This window comes from Zalophus californianus, chromosome 2 (genome assembly GCF_009762305.2).
Source record: "Zalophus californianus isolate mZalCal1 chromosome 2, mZalCal1.pri.v2, whole genome shotgun sequence".
NCBI lineage: Eukaryota > Metazoa > Chordata > Mammalia > Carnivora > Otariidae > Zalophus > Zalophus californianus.
In genome coordinates, this window is record NC_045596.1 from 70,388,742 (window position 1) to 70,411,789 (window position 23,048).

At 42.1% G+C, this 23,048-nt stretch overlaps 1 protein-coding gene across 4 annotated transcripts in view; it reads left to right on the plus strand.

The window, feature by feature from the left end:
- The first annotated feature begins 1,481 nt into the window (after positions 1-1,481).
- AFF1 (AF4/FMR2 family member 1) overlaps positions 1,482-23,048 on the plus strand; it is a 202,261-nt gene continuing 180,694 nt past the window's right edge. For all 4 annotated transcript variants that reach the window (XM_035725783.1, XM_035725785.1, XM_035725787.1 and 1 more), the window contains exons 1-2: positions 1,482-1,738; positions 16,287-16,360. In XM_035725783.1, the coding sequence (XP_035581676.1) occupies positions 16,323-16,360 (38 nt within the window). In that variant the 5' untranslated portion in view covers positions 1,482-1,738; positions 16,287-16,322. The remainder of the gene's footprint in view (positions 1,739-16,286; positions 16,361-23,048) is intronic.

Here is a 23,048-nt window from a genome sequence, read left to right on the forward strand (position 1 = left end):
GGAGGTAGTATGGGATGATTAAAAGGAACATGACAAAGGAAAAAGTTTCAGATAGGAGTGGTAAAGACCTTTGGATTATAAAATATTATTATGCACATATATATTACAATGAAATATATTAGTTCTATAACAAAAAGGTTAAAATATTTGTTATGGTTAGAATAGATACCGATCTGTTAGAAACTTTTAAGAACTATACAGAACCCCGTCTGTCAGAGGTGACTCCTGCTCAGAGATGACCTCTAAAGCTTTCATCTAGAGGCACACCAAATTTCATCAGGGACACCTTCATTATTTTAGTTGTTAAGGTAAGCCAAATCAATATCATCATGGGAGCATAGGGAGTAGGAAGAAGAGTTATATTTTGGAAAACAATCCATGGGAAATTAAGTCAGGTAACCAAAGGTTTAATTTGGAAATGCAAATATCTATTGATTGGGTTTTCAATCAACACCGTTCATGTACACAAAGAAGGAGTAATGAAGGGCAAAGCAATAGGGACAAGAAGGAGGAGGAAGGTGAAAAGAAATACAGAGGGCACTGAGTGGGTTATTTTCATACATTATATTAATTTACATTTACATATTACACTTGAATAAGGTAATCTTCATCCAAATAATTTCACCCAGTTTAAACCATTACGATACTGTAAAAACCCATCTGAGCCATTCAATGTAATCTTTCTGCATCTCTCTCAGTGGGGGAGGTGAGATGGCGCAAAGACTAGACTCGATGCTTTCCTTGTGTTCGTAGAAGGAATCGAGTAGCATTTTAACTAGACATTAGCTTTCCCTTCTTCCTTTGGTTCTGTTTGCCAAAGCCCCTACCCCTATGCGGATTTTCTGGGGTTGGCCTGGTGAAATGCAAGAACCCAGGGGATGGATTCAGGAGATCTGTTTTCCCGTGCCACTTTGTAGCTTGTGGACACTGGGCACACCACTTAATTTTCAGCTCCTCGGTTTCATCATTTGGGAAATGGCGATAATGATGTATCTGTTTTATAAGGTTGTTGCGAAGATGAGTCGGGCCTGTGTGTGAAAAGCCCTCCATAAACTGGAAAGCACTCTCCAGATGTGAATTATTATCTCCTTAAAGGGCACAGAATCTGTTTCGATTGTATAGGGGATTGCAGAAAGACTCCTTGACACTTTTAGTCAGAACCCGACACGGAGCTGAATGTCTCTGTAAAACGAAAGGGTTCTTGTGTCCCACATCAGCCCGGGGCAGGGTCACCCACGCTGCCGGCGCGGTCACCGCAGTATCCCGTCCTCAGCGGCTGCTCGCCCTGGATCCTCCCACCGGTTTCCCGAGGAGGGCGGCGACGTTCCTAGCCATTTGGGTGGCGCCAGCTAGAGGGCGTGGGCCGGGCTGATCCGCGTAGCGCCGGGCTGCAGGGCGAGGGCGGGCCGGGCCGGGGGCGGGGTCTCCCGAGGAGGGCGTGGCCTGGCCTCCGGGGCGTTCTGGGGCTGCCGGCGCGCAGAGCTTGGGAGCCAGCAAGCGGACTAGCGCGCGGCTCTTGCGCACTCGGCCGCCGCCTGCGCGCATCGCGGGCGCAGCTGCATTTTCGCCTCCGCGCCTCGCGAGCCGGGACCCGTGCGAGCCGCCTCCGAATCCCGGGACGACGCGATCCCTTTCGCTCTCAGCACCCGCGCCCCTTCCCCACCGCAACAGGTCAGGGGAGGGCGAAGGAGGTGGCGAGGGCTCACGACTTGAGACTGGAGAAGCAAGGGTCAGGAAGGTAAGCAGAGCCTTGTGCGCCCCCGGGCTGGGGGGCAGCCTCGCCGGGAGCGCCGCAGCCGCGGACTTCTGGGAAGCCCAGGCTCTCCCCGCCTCGCTGCCTGCTTCCCAGCACGCTGACTCAAGTAGCTGGCGTTCCCACTTTTCCGGTGGGAACCTTCGGGGGGAACGGGCGAAGGAGACGCGGAGCTCGCATCACCCTTGCAAATCCGGGGCAGGTAGCGTCTGGAAGAACTGGGGGTGGAGCGGTGGGAAACACAGGAAGATACCCATTTTCCTTCCCCACTCCCCCAAATCAGTCGTCTGCTGGTGCGCCCCGCGTCTTGCGGAAGGATGTTCGGTTTTGGAACCTAGACTCGGGGTTGCGTAGTAGAAGCGTCCCAGAAGTTTCTCCGGGAGTAAAACTGGGGCTTTTCTCTCTTCCATCCCGAGTTCCCCTTACTTCCCCCCTCCGTCATTGTCACCCCTCCCCCTTGCGTCTGATTGAGAGAATTAGTGGATCCAATCCGATCTAATTGTGATTGAGATGGAGGCGCGTGTCGGTGGTCCGCAGCCTCGAGAGAGGGAGGGGGAAAGTTGAAGGCATCTTCTGAGACTTGCCCCTGGGGCGCAGGGAGACTGCATCTGCAGAACGTGGAACTGGTTAATTTCTCTTGGTAATTTTTTACGCTGGTGTCTTATCTTCGTGTGACTGCTGCTTTCGAGCCCCTCGACGCTGCGAGCGCCAAGGTCGTCGAATTAAAAGGAAGAGGAATTGGAGAGTTGTGTGAATCGTACCCACCTTAATGTAATGGTAGTTACATTAATGAATCTGCAAGGGTCTCGATACTTTCTTCACTAGGTTGGTCGGTCTTGCAGGAGTTTCTACACTCACATACACCCCAGTATTGTTATGCAGATTGCCCCAGGAAGACCTTTGGCTTTGGAGGTGGGGATGTGTCCGTTTCTTCCGGGAGCCAGTCTCTGTTGCGGGGAGGGGAGGTGCGGGGGGCGCTTGCAGACCATGTTTTGCTATGTTTTAAGTGTGGGTTAGGGCAATTTTAACCCTGTTGGAGCACGTTGAGGGCTGGGGGCCGGGGGATGACATACCATCGAGGAACCAGACAGATTTTAAAACCTTAAAGGCGAAACCGGAATTAAGGCGAAGACCCAGTGTTCCCTGGGACAGTTGCAAAGTGAAAAAAGCTCAGAAATTGAGATACAGAAACATCGGGCGAGGGAGCGCCCTGAGAAGTGTGGGGATTTTGCTTGTGCAAGATTATTTCAGAGCAAGGTCATGCAGAGTTCGTAGAAGGTAGGCAGAGGTGGGATACCTCTGCCGGAGGTACGTGTGTGTCAGACTCCGGATGGAGATAGAAGGCACGTAAAAGAAAAAGACCTTTGGACTATGAGTCTAGTTCTGCTTAGAGGCTTGAGAATACGTAGGCATGGCCCTGTTTCAGTGTTTACTTCCTCTGTCTAATGTATTTCCTTAGCTTGCCTTTCATCTTTAGTGGAAAGGATTCCTTGAGTGGGTATTCTGGACATAAATTCACAGGAGAGTTGAAAATTCTGCATGGTTCCCTGCTTTAATTTAAAGGTGTTGTCTCTTGCCAGTGTTAGAAAATATTGTATTTAAAGATAAAGACGCAGAAAAGGAATGGAGAGTACTAAAGAATACTGACCCAAGAGAATGGAGACTAGGAGAGAAAGCAAGAGAATAAATAACTCGTGCTACTGGTTGTGTAAAACTAGAAGACTAATTTGAATTTAGCTAATTTAGGAGAGGGGGAACCACGGAAAGGACTTGGGATCTTTAAGACAAAGAAGTATTGAAGAGTAGGATACAAGGCTTTGAAAAAAGATGAGTTTAGGTGCACCTAGTGGCTCAGTTGAGGAGTCCAACTCTTGGGTCTTGATCTCAGGGTCGGGAGATCAAGCCCCTCAGGCTGCACGCTGGGTGTGGAGCCTACTTAAATAACAAGAAAAAATGAGTTTAGATATTGGGGATCCCCCCCTTTTTTCTTTTTCTAAATATAACTTACAGGGATGATGAGACTAGGGGTGTAGGACTTGCAGGCTTTCCACCTGCAGAAAGAAAATGAACTGTTAACTTATCAGAGTTAACATGTTTTATACCTTCACTGAAGCAATCAAATTTCTGTGGTGGCTTTGGCATTTGTGATTTGCTTAACTCTTCAACTTTGTAAAAATACAATCTTGAAGAATCACAGTGTGTTAAATTAGAATACAAAGGTCATCCAGGGACTGAGAATTTATGGTCAGGAAAGCCCAGTGATTTTTATTGCTTAAGATTTTATTTATTTATTTGACAGAGAGAGACATAGCGAGAGCAGGAACACAAGCAGGGGGAATGGGAGAGGGAGAAACAGGCTTCCCGCCAAGCAGGGAGCCCGATGTGGTGCTCGATCCCAGGACCCTGGGATCATGCCTGAGCTGAAGGCAGACGCTTATCGACTGAGCCACCCAGGCGCCCCTAGCCCAGTGATTTTAAATACTGCTTTCTCCTGCAAAATGTGGAGTATGCATGCATTTTTTGCCACCAGAAGTCAGTGTTTCGCTGTGTGGTTGTAAGACTTACCACTTTGAGGTAGTAGACTACATCAAAACTGGCTGTCTCTTCTGTATCCTATCTGGTTTGATTGCATTTTTGAAGGAGTGGGTTGAGCTAAAAGTTACTGTTTTTTAACTAAGATTCTCAATTGGATTTTGGATTAAATTTGGAAGAATACTGTTCAGTTATGACACATATGAGTTGCATGTCTAAAAATGTCTACAAATCACTATAGCCACGTGATTGTTCAGTTGAAATTATATTGCCTTGAGTTGAAAAGATGGGTAAAAAAATTAAGTTTAGAAAAGGCAAAATTGTTTTCAATATTTTCCTTTCTTTAGAGTTTTTAAAAAAGATTTGTTTATTTATTTATTTATTTGAGAGAGAGAGAGAGCATGCATGCACAAGCGGGAGGGGCAGAGAGAGAGGGAGAGAGAATCTTCAAGCAGATTCTGCCCTCAGCATGGAGCCCAGGAGCCGAACACGGTGCTTAATCCCACAGCCCTGAGATCACAACCTGAGCTGAAGCCAAGAGTCAGTCCCTTAACCGACTGTACAACCCAGGCATCCCTCAATATTTTTTTAAGAAACAAGTGAAAGGAGTTTCATGCTCAACTGTAATTTGTGCTTTCATCAAACGAATTTGCATGATCATTTATGAAGTTAATTGGTTGTTCAAATTACAAATCTTTAAGATGGACTTATGCTTTCACTTTTTAAAAGGTAGAACTAATTTATGTATAAATATTTGGATCATTATAAGACAGGGAACAATATACCCTGCAGGTGTCTTTGAAGGTATGGCAACATAGTTGGGATAGTGTCCTTACTATTAAAGCCCTATACTGAAAGCTGACCTTCAACTTGAATTCATTTGCTAACTTAGATATGTCTGTTGAAGCTAAAAGCTTGAAGTTCCTCTATTTTAAGAACTCTAGATTATTAACTAATTTTTCAGGATATTGAGAAAGTATGTTGGAGAGAGTACAAATTAAGGAACTGCATTAACATAAATCTACAAAATTTTGTAAATAATATTTTCCTCATTAAATTATAAATTCTGGGGATAACTGGGTGGCTCAGTCATTTAAGTGTTTGCCTTCAACTCAGGTCATGATCCCGGGGTCCTGGGATCAAGTCCTGCATCGGGCTCCTTGCTCAGTGGGGAGCTTGCTTCTCCCTCTGTCTGCCGCTCCCCCTGCTTGTGCTTGCTCGCTCTCTGTCTGTCTCTGTCTGACAAATAAATAAAACCTTTTTTTTTAAAGATTTTATTTATTTATTTGAGAGAGAGAATGAGAGAGAGCATGAGAGAGGGGAGGGTCAGAGGGAGAAGCAGACTCACTGCTGAGCAGGGAGCCAGATGTGACACTCGATCCTGGGACTCCAGGATCATGACCTGAGCCGAAGGCAGTTGCTTAACCACCTGAGCCACCCAGGCACCCCAAAATAAATAAAATCTTAAAAAATAAATAAATAAGTTATAAATTCTGTTCCCAAACAATCTTTAATTGGCTGTAGTTTTCTAGCTCTCTTTTTTATATACAGTAGTTTATTTAATATTTACTGACTTGAATCTCAGATTTTATTCAAATAGATTCATAAACCCTGTAATACATTTATTAAAATCCTACCGCAGTGCACAAGTAAACGTGAAATATGTAGTTCTTTGTAGGTACACATCCTTTACTCCTAACTGTTTATATATGCACAACAGAGTATTGTAGAATTGAAACCCTGAGGTTCTAAGGCCATCCGGGCTACTAATAGGAGTTTCTGTCTTCTGCCTTAGGACAGAACTTCTTTAGTAGTGTTCTCCAGGGGAAGAAAATCAGCTGATTTTCTTAAATTAGCTGGCCCATTTTAAACATGACTAAGGATTTCTTGTTAGAGTGACTTTTTCCTATTAAAAGGCTGAAATTATTGTGACAAGTGGAGTCCAGAGGAGTCAATTACATCATTAATATAATACCTCATATTCATTTCTAATACCTCATATGTATTGAACGTCTTCTATGTGCCAGGCAGTACTCTAAGCTTTGGAGAAACTGTGGTAACACCATGATCAAGAAAGAAAGAGCTTATGCAGGCGGACTTTACATTCACATAGCATAAAAGCTATTTACCCACAGCTTTCAAATAATGTATCATTTAAGCCTAATTGCAGCTCTAAAGTTGGAGTTCATTTTCCATTTTAAAATCAGGAAATTGAGTTGAAGAAGTTAAGTGACTTGACTCTGTGACTCAAAGCCTGGTGCCCTTTCCACTATGGTACACTGAGTTGGCTTTGTTGATATGTGGTTTCCTGTTTTTCAAGAATTACAGCTTGACTCTAAAATATAAATAGTGTTTCTCCCTTGGCTAAGTACTTCTTTCTGATCATTATGGGAATAAAAAAGCAGGTATTTTCATTTAGCATTCTGGACATATATTTGTGACTCCAAAGGAAAATATTATGCAGGCCTATTAAAAAGACATTTGATATTTATTTGCACCATATAAAGATCCTTACCTTCCTAAAAAATTATATGCAAGGGCTTATGAAAAACCATCTCCCTTAGTGTTTGAAATCTACTATTCAAGTTACGAAAGGTCAGTCACATCCCTGTGTGAATCAGGATATACCCATACCATTTCCTTCGATCTTATAGATTCAGTGAATATATGCAATATAGCAGTGGTTTTCAAACTTATATTGTCAGAATCTTCTGGAAGACTTGTTAAAACACATGTCTCCCCTACCACCACCACCCCCCCCCCCCATTTTTGATTCAGTAGGTCTGGGGTAATGCCCAAGAATTTGCATTTGTAACATGTTCACAGGTGATATTGATGATGCTAGTTCTGGAACTACACTTCGAGAACTACTGCCATATATATAGCAGAGGATTTAAAAATTTAAAAGCATGGTTACTGAACCAGACAGCTTGGGCTTGAATCTTGCATATGCCACCTACTAGCTGTCACACCTTAGGCAAATTGCTTAACTTTTTGTCGAAAACTGAAGGTTCTGAGATTTTACCCTACTTTAACAAGTTAACCTGCCACAGTTTCATGGGCTCATGGGAATGACTTTATTGCTCATAATAATAGCCATAGCCAGAGTGTGAACATTTTCTTATACTGGTTCCCTAAGCCCCAGTTTTCAAAGCGAGATGTGGAGAGTCAGATGACACCTGGAAATAAAGAGGGTTGCATTACAGGAGAGGAATCCTGAGCTTAGGGAAACCTAGTCTTTTATAATGGGCAGTATGCCCTTTGCTCCGGAGGGAGAGACATTATTTTGTTTATACTGCACAGTAAACATGCTGCCTCGTGCTGTAGGAGACACTATTTTCCAAGGCTGTTCTCTATACAAACATCCTTAGAGATTGTCTAGAACAAAGACAATTGGTGCCTCTGCTCGTACAATATGCAGAAATGCCATAGACCCATGGAAAACTGGCTCCTAACACTTTTCCATTCCCTTACAAGATGGGGTTAAGACTGTTACTCCTAATAAGATCTCCCTTACTGGGTAGTTGAGTAGATTAAAGTTACTAAAATTTGGCAGGTACTTGGAGCAGAGCATAATAAGTGCTGCATAAATATTTCCTGTTATTATTCCTGAAGGAAAAATGTGTGTGTGTGTCTTAATGTTAAGTATTACCTTATAAGATGAAATAGTTTTACTGAGTATCCCTAATGTTGAGTTTGTTCCAAGGAACTTCTTTAATGGGTCTACATTTTAAAATGGGATAATGCATTGTTGTACCAGCCCATGGGGAATGAGGCAGAAACATTTACTACCAATATTCATGTGTTCTCTCATGTTTCTCTGCCTCATTATGATTACATAGAATCATGTGACTAATTCTGGGGGTGCCTGGCTGGCTCAGTCCAAGGAGCATGTGACTCTTGAAGAGCATGCAACTCTTGATCTCGGGGCTGTGAATTCGAGCCCCATGTTGGGTGTAGAGATTACTGAAAAAACAAAAAAAACACAAAACCCCCCAACAACCCATAAATAAACTTTTGGGGAAAAAAGTCATTTGACTAATTCTGTCCAGTGGGCTATCTGTGGGAGTAACGTGAGCTAAAGCATTTAAGTGGCCCTCATGAGACCCTCTAACTCTCTTTACTATGGCAAACCCTGAAGCCACAATTTGAAATAGTGGAGATTCCAACAGTTTGGGTTTCTCAATGTGGAGAAAAGCTCCTTGCCCTCTTTCCTACCCCAACACACCAATATGCAGTGGACATGAAGAGTGAGTATGAAATAAACCTTTGTTCTGTCAAACACTGAGATTTTGATTTAATTTGCCACTACAGGATAACCTGGATGATCCCCACTATCTTCCAGTGCCTATATATAAATATAATACCTACCTACTGCAAGGAACTTGACTATTTTAAAATATAGATTCTGGATGGATATATATATATATCCGTATATACATATGGGTCTAGACTAGGAGCTTGCATTCTCTTGAGAGGATATGAGCAGTTAACACTTATTTTTATTATTTTGCATAAAGTAATTTCAGATGGTAAGTACTATGAAAAATAAGTGTGGCCAGCACTGTTACTTTCCTTCCCAACACCCATTCCCACTTTTTTTGTTGTTAGAAGAACGTTAATTGTGTGTGGGACTACACTGTGCCTAGTCTTAGGTGATAGATCATGCTTGTTCTTAGCCAGTGCTAACAGTTTGTATCCTGACTTACCTGCCTGCCCTGCCGCTTTAGGAGGGCCATGTGACCTAGCTCTGGTTTTTTGATAGGCAAGGTCTTGGGGAAGGATTTTCCTTTCCTAACAGAAGGAGAAAGATGTGGCTGGCATAGCCACACCTTCCTCTACTCATCTTCTTCCAGCCTTAAATGTAGGTAAGATATCTGGTTATGGTAGCAGCCTTTTTGTACCATGAGGTGACAGGCATAAAGACAACATGCTAAATATGGCAGAGCAGAAAGAGCCAGAGTTCTCTGTGGCCTCACTGAACGGCTAACACTATACCAGTAGCCACCTTCTTCTGGACTTGCTGTGGAAGTATAAACTTCCATTAATTAAGCAACTGCTTAATAGCAACTACTTGCAGCTAGACAAGTTCCTAACCCATGTAGATTATAATGGAATTGAGAATGGGTGGCTGGAGGATATGATTGAAGGCACAACAGTACCACATTAGCTGCTGTAAGCAGGAAGGCCTCTTTGAGAATGTATCTTTGAGCAGAGACCCAAATGATGAGCGGGAGCCAAGAAGGTGTGAAATGTATACTTGAGTTTGGGGTAGCACTGGAGTTCTCTTGAGCAAGGATTTCGAAATGAAGAGACAGTTGGGGAAATCCATTATGGATTTCTAAGCTATGGGCGCCACACATCATTGGAGAGCTAAAGGAACTGTGAGTGATCAGATCAGTCTGTGGCCTTGGGAGATTATGATCTGCTTGGGGCAGACTTCAGGAGAATGCTGATGAAAACACTGTATGATCCATGACTCACCCCTGACACATTGCCTGTTACCAGGAGACTTAACTCCTGGAGGAATGTGTGGGGAAGGGAAGGGAAGTAGACTTGACAGGGACTACTGACCAGTCCACACTCCCTCTGGAATCCAGAGTTCTTTTCCTCATATTCTCTTTTGGGAACTGGGTCATGGGGCTTTGAGACTTGCTTATCTCTGTTATTGAAAAGCAGTATATGGATTCTCCCAATCATGTGCTTTGATTGGCAGAAAAATAACTCGAACAACAACTGTGACTGTTTCACTGAGTGCTTAACCAGTGCTTAGCCAGGCATTGTGCTAAAAGTATGACACACATTTTATTTAACCCTGCGACAATCCCATGAAGCCCCATATTACTGATGAGAAAGCTGAGACCTTAGGGGAAAAAATAGTAATTTTTTTGAGATTACATAGCTACTAGGTTGCAAAACAGACCTTTTAACCAGCTTGTCATAAGGCTTCTGAGAGTGGGTTCCCTAGAATGTGCTAGGTTTTGGAAGCCCTTAAAAAGTGAGGGAAATTTTTTTTTTTTACTTGAATTGTTTTACCTGCTATTTTGGTGAGAAAAGCAATTTGATATACATGACTTTTTTTTAAGATTTTATTTATTTGATATAGAGCACACGCAGTGGAGATGGGGGGCGGTGCGGAGTGGTAGAGGGAAAGGGAGAAGCCGACTCTCCACTGAGCAGGGAGCCCAACCTGGGGCTCGATCCTAGGACCCTGGGATCATGACCTGAGCCATAGGCAGACGTTTAGCGGATTGAGCCACCCAGGTACCCCGACATTTTTATTTCTGAATAAATTTGTTGCAAGAGGCTGGAAGGACTACAGAAGACCTGGCAGGGTACATTCCTAAATGAAACATATTTGTTTTGCTTATATAAAATGTAACATAATTGTTGCTGACTTAAAATAAGACCTGCTGTGTATTCCCCTCCCCCCAACTCCACAAGAGCTGCTATGTATTGAATGCTTATGATGTGTCAGTGTGCTAGGCATTTTAGCTAGATTATATAATTCACTCTTTTCAGTAACACTGTAAAATTTGCTATTTTCCATTTTACGGATGGGAACACTGAGGCTGGTAGGGTTTAATTTGCCTAAAGTGATCACCTGTCTCACTTGAACCTGTCCTCTTTCCGCTGTACAGCCAAGTTGGTACTTTCTCTTTTCTTTTTCTTTTTCTTAAAGATTTTATTTATTTATTTATTTGAGAGAAAGAGAATGAGAGAGAGAGAGCATGAGGGGGGGGAGGGTCAGATGGAGAAGCAGACTCCCCACTGAGCAGGGAGCCTGATGCAGGACTCGATCCTGGGACTCCAGGATCATGACCTGAGCCGAAGGCAGTCGCTTAACCAACTGAGCCACCCAGGCGCCTGGCTTTTTTTCTTTTTAAATAGGAAGATTTTAAACTGCCTACTCCCCCCACATCACATTTTGTCTTTCTAATCTTTGGGAATAATATTAAAAATGTATGAAAACTTAAGACCTCTGATTTCATATTTTTTTTAAGATTTTATTTATTTATTTGAGAGAGAGAGAATGAGAGATTAGAGAACACAAGAGGGAAGAGGGTCAGAGGGAGAAGCAGACTCCCTGCTGAGCAGGGAGCCCAATGCGGGACTCGATCCCAGGACTCCAGGATCATGACCTGAGCCGAAGGCAGTCGCTTAACCAACTGAGCCACCCAGGCGCCCCAAGACCTCTGATTTCAATATTTATAGGCCAGTCCATTTTCCTCCCAGCCCCTGTATTTAGAGAAAAATATGTTTACACAGAAATAAAGGATTCATAGCATACATAATAGAAGTGTCCCTTTCCAGAGAAGTCACCATTTATAGTTTGGTGTATGTGTGCACACGTGTGTGCGCGTGCATGCACATTTGTGTTTGTATGGTGGTTAAAAAGCATTTTTTTAAGCAAATTGGCTCACATTATACATGTTACACATCTTGTTTAGATAAACATATTCTTTTTGATGTTCTGTTGCATCTCCTGATGTATCATAATTGATTTAGCCATTTCTGTGTTGGCATGTATTAAGTTGTTACCAGTTTTCTTAATGTTATAAACAGTAGTTTATTGCACAAAATTCCTTGTGCACATGTGACTTTTTATTTTCTGTTTTTGTTTTAAGTTTATTTTTTAAATTTAAATTCAATTAACATATAACATATTATTGGTTTCAGAGGTAGAGGTCAGTGATTCATCAGTCTTATATAATACCCAGTGCTCATTACATCACATGCCCTCGTTAACTAAGCCCATCACCCAGTTACCCCATCCCCCACTCCCCCTCCCCTCCAGCAACCCTGAGTTTGTTTCCTGAGATTAAGAGTCTCTTATGGTTTGTCTCCCTCTCTGGTTTCATCTTGTTTCATTTTTTCCTCTCTTCCCCTATAATCCTCTGCCTTGTTTCTTAAATTCCACACATCAGTGAGATCATATGATAATTGTCTTTCTCTGATTGACTTATTTCGCTTAGCATAATACCCTCTAGTTCCATCCCCGTCATTGCAAATAGCAAGATTCCATTTTTTTGTGTGATGGCTGCATAATATTCCATATATATATATATATATATATATATATATATATATATATATATACACACATACGTCTTTATCCATTCATCTGTCGATGGACATCTGGGCTCTTTCCATAGCTTGGCTCTTGTGGACATTGCTGCTATAAACACTGGGATGCAGGTGCCCCTTCAGATCACTACATTTGTATCTTTGGGGTAAATACCCAGTAGTGCAATTGCTGGATCGTACGGTAGCTCTATTTTCAACTTTTTGAGGAACCTTCATACTGTTTTCCAGAGTGGCTGCACCAGCTTGCGTTCCCACCAACCGTGTAGGAGGGTTCCCCTTTCTCCACATCCTCCCCAACATCTGTCGTTTCCCGACTTGTTAATTTTAGTCATTCTGACTGGTGTGAGGTGGTATCTCATTGTGGTTTTGATTTGTATTTCCCTGATGCCGAGTGATGTTGAGCACTTTTTCACGTGTCTGTTGGCCATTTGTTTGTCTTTGGAGAAATGTCTGTTCATGTCTTCTGCCCATTTCTTGATTGGATTATTTGTTCTTATTTGTTCTTTGGGTGTTGAATTTGATAAATTCTGTATAGATTTTGGATACTAGCCCTTTATCTGATACGTCATTTGCAAATATCTTCTCCCATTCTGTTGGTTGTCTTTTGGTTTGTTGACTGTTTCCTTCACAGTGCAGCTTTTTATCTTGATGAAGTCCCAATAGTTGAGTTTTGCCTTTGTTTCCCTTGCCTTTGGAGATGTGTCTAGCAAGAAGTTGCTGTGGCCGAGGTCACAAAGGTTGCTGCCTGTGTTCTCCTCTAGGATTTTGATGGATTCCTGTCTCACATTTAGGTCTTTCATCCATTTTGAGTCTATTTTTGTGTATGGTGTAAGAAAATGGTCCAGTTTTGTGACTGTATTTTAAGAAAGATTCTTTGAAAGAGACATTAAGTGAAGCATATACTAATTTCCTTTCTTAGCAGTGGTTTAGGTTAATAACTTCCTGACTACAGTAGGCCTCCAATCCAACCTAACCTAACCTTGTGAGTTGCACGGCTACTCCCTACAGCTGTGTAAATCATACATCAGCATCTAAACAGTCTTTCATGCACTGAATTTGGGTTGTTTGTTTGGTTTTTTTTTGATGAGACATAATTGAGATAACAGACAATAATCTGGTAATGCAGCCTCCTGGCACCTGACTCTGTGGAAAGGTTCGTGCCTCCTGGCAAATTAAAGAATAAAGAATTTGAGTTGAATAGACAAGTTCCTGGCTGTGCTCTGGGGCCAGATCCCTCTGAGAATAAGTCTCTTTAACTTTGTACTGTATCCACTCACCCAAGAAGCCAGTGGTGAGACTCACAGGTTTGTCCAACCCCTTCAGTCTTGGACTTGTCAGTCTCTAGGACAGTTAAAAAGAATAGTCTTTTAGCAATTTATTTATTTATTTGAGAGAGAGAGAGAAAGAGCAAGAGCGTGTGTTCATGTGTGAACATGAGCGCCTGTGAGTGGGGGAGGGGCAGAGGGAGAGAGACTCTCCAAGCTGACTCCCGGCTGAGCATGGAGCCTGATGTGGGGGCTTGATCCCAGGACTCTGAGATCATGACCTGAGCCAAAATCAAGAGTCAGTTGCTTAATCAACTGAGCCACCCACGTGCCTCCAAAGTAGACTTTTTAAAGAGGTTTTAGGTTCTCAGCAAAATTGAACAGAAGGGACAGAGATTTCCCATAGACTTCTCTGCCTCCCCCCCACCCCCCTCCCTGCCCCCATGCACAGTCTCCGCATAATCAACATCTCCCAGCGGAGTGGTATATTAGTTACAAACGAGGAATTTGCATTGACACATCATTATCACCTAGGGTTATAGGACCATCTTTCCCTGCAGTTCTGCACAGCTTGCCCCTCATTTCCTTTAGGTCTTTGCTCAAATGTTACATTCTCTGATCACCCTATATAAAATTACAACACCTTACCTTGGTTCCTTGCTGCCACTGTACACTTTTGTTTTTCTCTGTAGCGCCTTTTGGTATCTAACATTGACATCTTTTTCTTATGTGTCTTCTTTGCTAAACTCCTATAGTTTGCAAGCTCAGTGATGGCAGGTCTGTTTTCCTCACTCCTATTCTCTGTACCTGGCTTAGAGTAGATGCTCAGGAAATATTTGCTGGCTTAGTGACTAAATGAACAAATAGGGGAACTCAGGGCCATTCTCAAGGTTGGTGTTCCTCCACAACCCAACCTACCATCTCCCTCACTGCCCTCTGGCTCTCCAACAAGCCCTAGGGAGGGCACGGTTGGGCTGCAAGCAGGTGGGCATCTTAATTGGGAAGGTTGTGTGGGTGACTGCCATCACGGACTCTTTGGAAGGCTTTACAGTGTTATGAAGAATGATGCTGAAAGGACACACTATTTTATTGAGCACCTACTGTGTGCCAGCCCTACATGTCGAGAGAGAGAAAAGGAGAGAGCAGTGGAAGAGGTGAAGGGAGAGAAAAGGAAGGAGGGGGAGTAATGGCGGGAAAGGGAAGGGGGAAAGAGGGTAGAGAAAGAAGGGAAAGGGAAGTAAAAGTGTGTTGGAGAGAGGGAAAGTGAGAGAGAGTAAGGGGCGGTGGTGGCAGCGGTGGTGGTGGTGGTGGGGGGGAATGATTGGGATTTCAGTTGGAGAATTTAGGAAACTTGCCTAAGCCCCTGTAGGGCTACTAGAGCTGGTTGGAGGAGTGTGTTACTCCAAAGCATGTTTGACCCTGAAAAACTTAGAGCTCTACCAGTGTGAGTTTAATTAGAATATTTGTAGCATCCATATTGCATTCTTTCTTGGGGGGAGGAGAAAGAGTGACAGTGATATCTGCTGGTATGGAAACATTGTGGTTAACAATTTTAATTTCATGGAGTAGGAGATAAAAGACCTTATCAGGTGTCAGAGTAGAGCTGGACTATATTCAGTGTTCAGCCTCAGCCGGAAGTGTAACAGTTAGCCTCTTAAACATAAGAGGCAAGCTATATAACTGTTACAAATTTAGTGTGTTTTCATTTGTATCACATAGTTTGTTAAATCTGTACCAAGATAATGTGTAATAGATCCTTTGCCTTAAGGATGTTTGGAAAAATTGAAACTATTTAAAGCAAGTTAGAAGTGCAGTAAATTTACAAATACATACAAGAAAGGGAAAAGGAAACAGCTGTTGATAGTGTTAACCATAGAGAGAGAGGTTGTTTCTAGAGATACGCAGGACAGTACCAAGGCCATCTGCCCAGGTTGTATAACTTTCTTTTTTTCCTTTTTCCTTTTTCTCTTTCTTTTCTTTTCTCTTTTCTTTTTCTTTCTTTCGTTTTTCCCAGTACTCTTTTGAGAGAATGCTCAAAAATGTCTTTGGAGATTAAGCACCTTTTATGAGTGGAAGTAAATTCTTAAAATTGGCTCTTATTTATCCTGCTTTTTTGTTAAGTATTCTTATGTAAAAACCAACTGGCTGATTTCCTTTCTTGTGCATACCTTTCTACCTTTTGATTCTAGGGAGGGTGCTGCACAACCTGTTACCTCAGGCAAATTACTTAAAACCGAGTTTCAGTTTTCCTCTTTATAAAATGACTTATTAGTATATGGGGTATTAGCATCTACCTTGCAAGGTTATTTTAATGTTTACATGAAATGTCATTTTAAAAGGGCTCAACACAATGCTTGGCAAGAGTAGACACTGGGGAAATGTTATTTCCTTTCTTCCTTCTCATGATAAACTTGTGCATATTTCGTCTGGCTGAAATGGCTGTGAGCAGCGGCCTCAAAATTAAAAATACACTTGGCTTTTGACATATGGTAACGAATTTCTTCCTGCAACTTGAGAGTTGATGAAGAACCACTCTCTATTCCAGTGAGAACATTGAATTCTGTTTCCAGTAAGATTTTCTTGGAAGTCATGTATACCTATGAGTTTACTTATGTGCTAATAGTCACAGATTGCGCTTTCTCTTTCAGATGAACAGACTTGTTATTTTCCACTGACTGACAGCAATGGCGTTCACTGGAAGGGTCAAGAATAGCAGCAGCAGGTAACGGTGAAATCCATGATTCAAAGATGTGACAATATTTAATTGTAGAGTGTATTTTTCAAAGAATAAGCTTGATCCTTTTAATTTTTACAATGCAAGAAAATATGGGAAAATTCAGTTTTCTCTACATGAAGCCAAACCTGTTAGACTGCCACCATATTTTCTTTCAATCTAGCACTTTCTGAGCCTCCTAACTCATTTCTTTAACATATGGATGTTATAGTAGATCAGCATCCTAATTCTGGGTTCAAGATACTGGTCTATATTACACAGCTTTGGAGAAATGAGCCACCTATTCATGAAATCCACCTTCTCCTGAGAGCTATGAAGGAGAGAATTTTGTCAGTTACATTTTACTGCTTTCAAATCTCCCCCTCCACATAGAATGTGCACATGGAGTTAACTTCCTTCTTGCATATCCTCCATGATCAGGGTTGGCCGAGGGGAGCATATTAACATTCTGAAGCGGCTATTAAGAGGGAATTCTTTTTTTTAAATTTTATTTATTCATTTGAGAGAGAGACAGAGAGAGCACAAACAGGGGGAGAGGCAGAGGGAGAGAGAGAAGCAGGCTCCCTGCTGAGCCGGGAGCCCGACATGGGGCTCGATTCCGCACCCGGAGACTATGACCGGAGCCGAAGGCAGATGTCCAACCATCTGAGCCACCCAGGTGCCCCTCCAGAGGGAATTCTTAATGTCACTGATCAATTTTTATTTCTACTGTTAGATATTCACTCAAGCTTACTCAACTAATATTTATTAACAGATGATGGCGCCTATAATTCTGGAAGGTCCTGCCTGGATGCTTTCCTACTCTCCCTCTCGGGCTCATTTGGGAACCTCTTCCTCTATTCCAGGTAGCCCTGGTGGTACTGTTGATAGAGGAAGGCCTGTGACCCAGGCTGCAGCAGCTCTCATTCTGCTGGAACTCAGGGACGCTGATGTCCGCTGCCTTTAGGCTTGTGCATGATGTTCGTTACACATAAGTTTTACATTTTTATGCCATTAAATGTCTTGTCCTTTATGGGTTCTGGTTTTGATTGTGCTGAGAAAGGTCTTTCCAACTCTGAGATTGTGCAAATAAGGTCATGTGATCTCTGCTGACACTTGAACGGTTTCAGTTTTTGCATTTAAATCAGAACTTGTGAGCTGGTGGCCTCTGGGACCGATCTGGTCAACAGATGGGTTTTGTTTGGCCTCTCACAGTGTTCTAAAAAAAAAAAAATAGATCTGCCAGTGTTTTTTACATAACCATCTAGACTCCCCAAATCTCTTTAGAAATGTAAGATTTCACACCAGGGGGCTTGCACTGCTGTGTGGCAGCGCTTAGGTACCATTGAAGGGCTGCTGTCTTTCCCAAGGCCTGAGCTGAGACAAGTTCTAATTCACACCTTACCAAATGGTATGTCACCAGTACGCTTCCGGGTGTGCCGGCATGTTCATCCTCTCGGCCCGCCAGTCAGCCAGAACTCCAGAATTCCCACCTGTTTCCTCCTGCAGACATCTGCTTTGTCAGGTTGCCCCAGAAAGACTTGATGTAAAAAAAAAAAAGGTCAGGAGAGTGCAGATGCTTTTCTAGTTCGCTGCAGTTCCCACACAGGTGGACTCACACATTTACTTCATGGCTTAGCCCCCTTCACTTGTGACCCACGCCAGATCTTGGACTTTTACATTTTTAAAATTTTTAATTAGTTATTATTTTTTAAGATTTTATTTATTTGACAGAGAGACAAAGCGAGAGAGGGAATACAAGCAGGGGGAGTGGGAGAGGGAGAAGCAGGCTTCCTACTGAGCAGGGAGCCCGATGTGGGTCTCGATCCCAGGACCCCGGGATCATGACCTGAGCCGAAGGCAGATGTTTAATGACTGAGCCACCCAGGTGCCCCTAATTAATTAATTTTTAAAGTAAGTTCTCTGTCCCATGTAGGGCTTGAACTCAACCCTGAGATCAGGAGTCACAGGCTCTACTGACTGAACCAGCCAGGCACCCCAGATCTTGGACTTTTTAATATTTTGATCTATCTGTAATTAATTTTAGTGTCAAGTGTCTGCTGTGAATTTCCATATTGGTAGGAAAATGAAAACTCCGAGGGATGGTAGGGAGCCATTTTTAATTCTATTTATTTATTTATTTATTTATTTATTGAAGATTTTATTTATTTATTTGACAGAGAGAGACACAGCGAGAGAGGGAATACAAGCAGGGGGAGTGGGAGAGGGAGAAGCAGGCCCCCCCGCCGAGCAGGGAGCCCGATGTGGGGCTCGATCCCAGGACCCTGGGACCATGACCTGAGCCCAAGGCAGACACTTAACAACTGAGCCACCCAGGCGCCCCTATTTAATGTTTTAAAAGACTTATTTATTTGAGAGAGAGTGTATGAGCACTGAGCTGGGGGAAGGGTAGAGGCAGAGGGAGAGAGGGAATCTCAAGCAGACGTCCTGCTGAGCGGGGAGCCCAATGCCAGCTCGATCTCAAGACACTGACATGACCTGAGCTGAAATTGAGTCGGATGCTTAACCGACTGAGCCACCCCCAGGTGCCCCGGGAGTCATTAAAAAAAAAAAAAAAAAAAAGGCTAGCCAGTTGTTTCAATATAATTTAGTAAATCTCTATCTTTTCTCCGTTGATTTGAGTGCAGCATCTTAGTTACATCACATTTTTGAGTCTTTTGTTGGACTCTTTTGTTCCATTGATTGTTTCTTCTGGCAGTGGTGCCCTACTATTTCACTGTATTTTCATAGATCTTAATATTCAGGCACTTCTTTGCCACTACTTTTCATTTTTAGAATTTTGGTAGTTACTCACATCTGATTACATTTCCATGTTTCCTCTGAAGTCAGGCCTTTTCTAGAAAAATGTTGGCATTTTGATTTGGGTCCCTTTGAATTTCATCAGTTACGGAGAGTTGAATTCTATAGCATATTAAAACTGGGTCTTCCTACCAAAGAATCTAAATATCAGAATGGTGAACTTTTAAGAGGATGAAGAAATTTTAAGTTTCAACTTTTTGTGGGCATATGATTTTTCAAAAATTTCTAGTTGTTGATATTGCATCCTATGTAATTTTTGGTAGAATAATCAACTATAATACAGTATTATCAGTGACAAGATTAAAAAGTATTTTATATTCTATTATTTACATATGTTTGCTATTGTTAATAATTATTAGGATGGGTGGGGCGCCTGGGTGGCTCAGTTGTTAAGCGTCTGCCTTCGGCTCAGGCATGGTCCCAGGGTCCTGAGATCGAGCCCCACATCAGGCTCCCTGCTTGGTGGGAAGCCTGCTTCTCCGTCTCCCACTCCCCCTGCTTGTGTTCCCTCTCTCGCTGTGTCTCTCTCTGTCAAATAAATAAATAAAATCTTTTAAGAAAATAATTATTAACATGGGTAAGTGGCATTTATAGGAACATTCTGGCAGTTATAGAACCAGTTTTATTGTTCATTACATTTTTTTTCAGCTCATAACCTCCCTGATGTGCTCCTTTAATACCCAGTACAAGTGATAAAGCTAGGCAAAGTCCTGAATGGAGCTCAATTTTTAATATATATCAATAGCTTACTGTTTAAATGTTTAATCATGACAGGTTAATCTTTTAGTAGTCCAGAAAAAAACCTCATGAAATTCACGTGGAACTGGTCCAGGGCTAGCACGTACTTGAAAGGAAACAGATGTGTATTGAGTATGCAACTCTAATTGTTCAAACTAAACAGAAGTCTGAGTGTGAACCCTTACTTTGCTCAGGGATATCAAAAGTCATAAGCGTGGGCAGAATATTAATGTAATGTGTAAAGACAGTGTTTTAGTTCTTGTAAATAATAGGCTTATTCTCTGATTTGTAGATTTATCAGCATTAGACACTAGTGAATTTCAGCTCACTTATATTTACCCCCACCTTCCATTTCCTCCCCTTTCTTTTTGTTCTTTATAAAAATTGTTATTGGAGTATAACAAACTGAATAGGGCAGACATTATTAGTACAGTTCAGTGCGTTTTCACAAAGTGAACACGCTTGTGTAACCGATCAAGTGACAATACCAGCCCTCCAGACGCCGCCTCTTGTCCGCTTTCAGCTACTAACTCCCTCAAAGGCTGCCACTCTTCTGACTTCTAACACCATGAATTTGTTTTGCTTTCTTTTGAATTTTCTTTAAACTTAATCAGGTAGTATACTTTTTATATTTTCTCTTCAGTATTGACGTTTGTTTTTATTCTATTTCATAAATTTAAATATCTTTAACTTTTAAATATCTCAATGTTTTTTGTATTAAATTACTATGTTAGGTATATTTTATATAGTCTATATTAAATATTTTTATGTTCCTTTCCATCAACTTTCCACAGTCTGATATGATAATATAATTATCCTTATTCTTTCTTCCATTTCTTCCTCTTCTACCCTCCAGCTGTTAGCTCTGCTTTTAAATTGTCCACATTGACAGCACATTTTATTTTATAATTATGCATTAAAAGCTTTGTCTCTAAATTGATAAAAAAGTTTGAAAAATCGATCCCGGGGTCCTGGGATCGAGCCCCGCGTCGGGCTCCCTGCTCCGCGGGAAGCCTGCTTCTCCCTCTCCCGCTCCCCCTGCTTGTGTTCCTGCTCTGCTCTCACTGTCTCTGTCTCTGTCAAATAAATAAAATCTTAAAAAAAAAAGTCTGAAAAATCAGGGGCGCCTGGGTGGCTCAGCCGTTAAGCATCTGCCTTCAGCTCAGGTCATGATCCCAGGGTCCCGGGATCGAGCCCCACATCGGGCTCCCTGCTCAGCGGGAAGCCTGCGTCTCCCTCTCACACTCACCCTGCCTTCGTTCCCTCTCTTGCTGTCTCTCTCTCTCTCTCTCTCTGTGTCAAATAAATAAATAAAATCTTTAAAAAAAGAAAGGTTTGAAAAATCAGTAGCCCTATTCACATTATTGTGATAGGGAAGCAAAACAGTGTTTAGGGTTTCATTTCATATTTCATATAGGGTCATATTTCATATGGGTTCAAAGTTCTTACAAGTACCACTTGAAAAAGAAGGTTCATTTTGGTCAGGACAGGTCAGTTGTTTAGCTGAATAAATTGTTCAAATTCCTGCCACACTTTAAATTGCTTCATCTTTGAACGGTGTTTTCATTTTTCCTGGAGTTTTTAGTTACTTTCTTTTTCCTTATTGAGAGAACATGGCTTTTTGCCATTTCACCAGTCTGTTCCCCTTCTTCCCCTTATTTTTTTTCCTAAAGATTTTATTTATTTATTAGAGAGAGAGCACAAGTAGGCAGAGCAGCAGGCAGAGGGAGAGGGAGAAGCAGGCTCTCTGCTGAGCAGGGAGCCCGATGTGGGGCTCGATCCCAGGACTCTGGGATCATGACCTGAGCTGAAGGCAGTCGCTTAACGGACTGAGCCACCCAAGCGCCTCCCCCCGACCCTTACTCTTACTTACTGATTGAAAAGTCTCATTTCCTTCTTGGAATCACGAAACTAAAGTTAATTTTTACAAAGTGTGTGCTAAATTACATTCTTCTGAAATTGGGCTCAGGTAAGCGAAGCCAGAGAGTAAAGCTGGGATGCATTCTGGGAAAATGTTAGTTGATGATGGGTGGAAAACATGTGAAGGTAAGACGTAAGAATGAAAGAAATTTTATTTCAGGCTGTATCACCAGATTTGTGGGACGTGATTTTATTGTTTTCTGCCATTAAGGGTAAGTACTTCTTAGACAGATTTTAGGAGATCTGCTGAGCTATGCTTTTCAGTATTTGGGAAGATTTGAAAGATTGAATTTTTTGAGTGATGAATCATATTATAGTATGGTACTCTTAGAAGCTCTCCTTCCCCCAAGAGAGTCTGAAATAATGTTTAACTCTCCTAATTGAGAAGAGTCCTCAATTAGTAAGGAAGCTACAAGGTGTTAAGCCGATTAACACCTATTATATGGACAGATTTTCTTTGTGTGAGTAAATCAGGGGCCTAACTTCCAGATGCTTACTAGAGAGATTAATGGCTGTAGGCCATGTTTTTTTGAAACAGTGATTGGCCTGGGCATTGTAAATAATCCACACCTGGATTGTGAACTGGGGTAACTAGGAAGGTTTCCTGTATTTGCTAGGCAAGCCGTCTAAGACCTGATTTACAAGTGCAATAATGTTTCCTATGTAGAACTCATTGTATCCCTTTATTTTAGAAAATGGTTCCTAATCATTAAATATGTGACACTGCCATAAGTAGTTTAAGATGAGTCACTCGGTTTGACGGGTTTAGAAGAGTTTGGTTTCAGACTTATCGCAGACCTGAGGAAATCTTTTTCAGAATTAGGTATCTCCCAGAGGGACAGTTAAGTTTGGGGGGAGGGAGGCTAAACTGTCGAAATACTGTATAATTTCCACCCGTAAAATCCAGTTGAGCTAGGGTTAGATCTGTGATAGAGCAAGCCGGAGTGTGTGACTCTGCAGTGGGATAACTATGTTTAGATATCTGACACTTTGGTTACTTGGGCAAATTGCTCAACTTTTAAAGCCTCATTAAAATGGGGATAAGAAAAAAAAATGGGGATAGGAAGAATAATGTGTGTAAAGTGCTTATCATAGGACCTCCTACATTGTAAGTCCTCAGTAAATTATTAACTCCACCACTTTGGTGATGATGGTAGAGTGGTGGATTTCAGGGGAGTCAGAAGCTTCCTTAATTCTATTTTGAGGGAAAAGGCTTTGT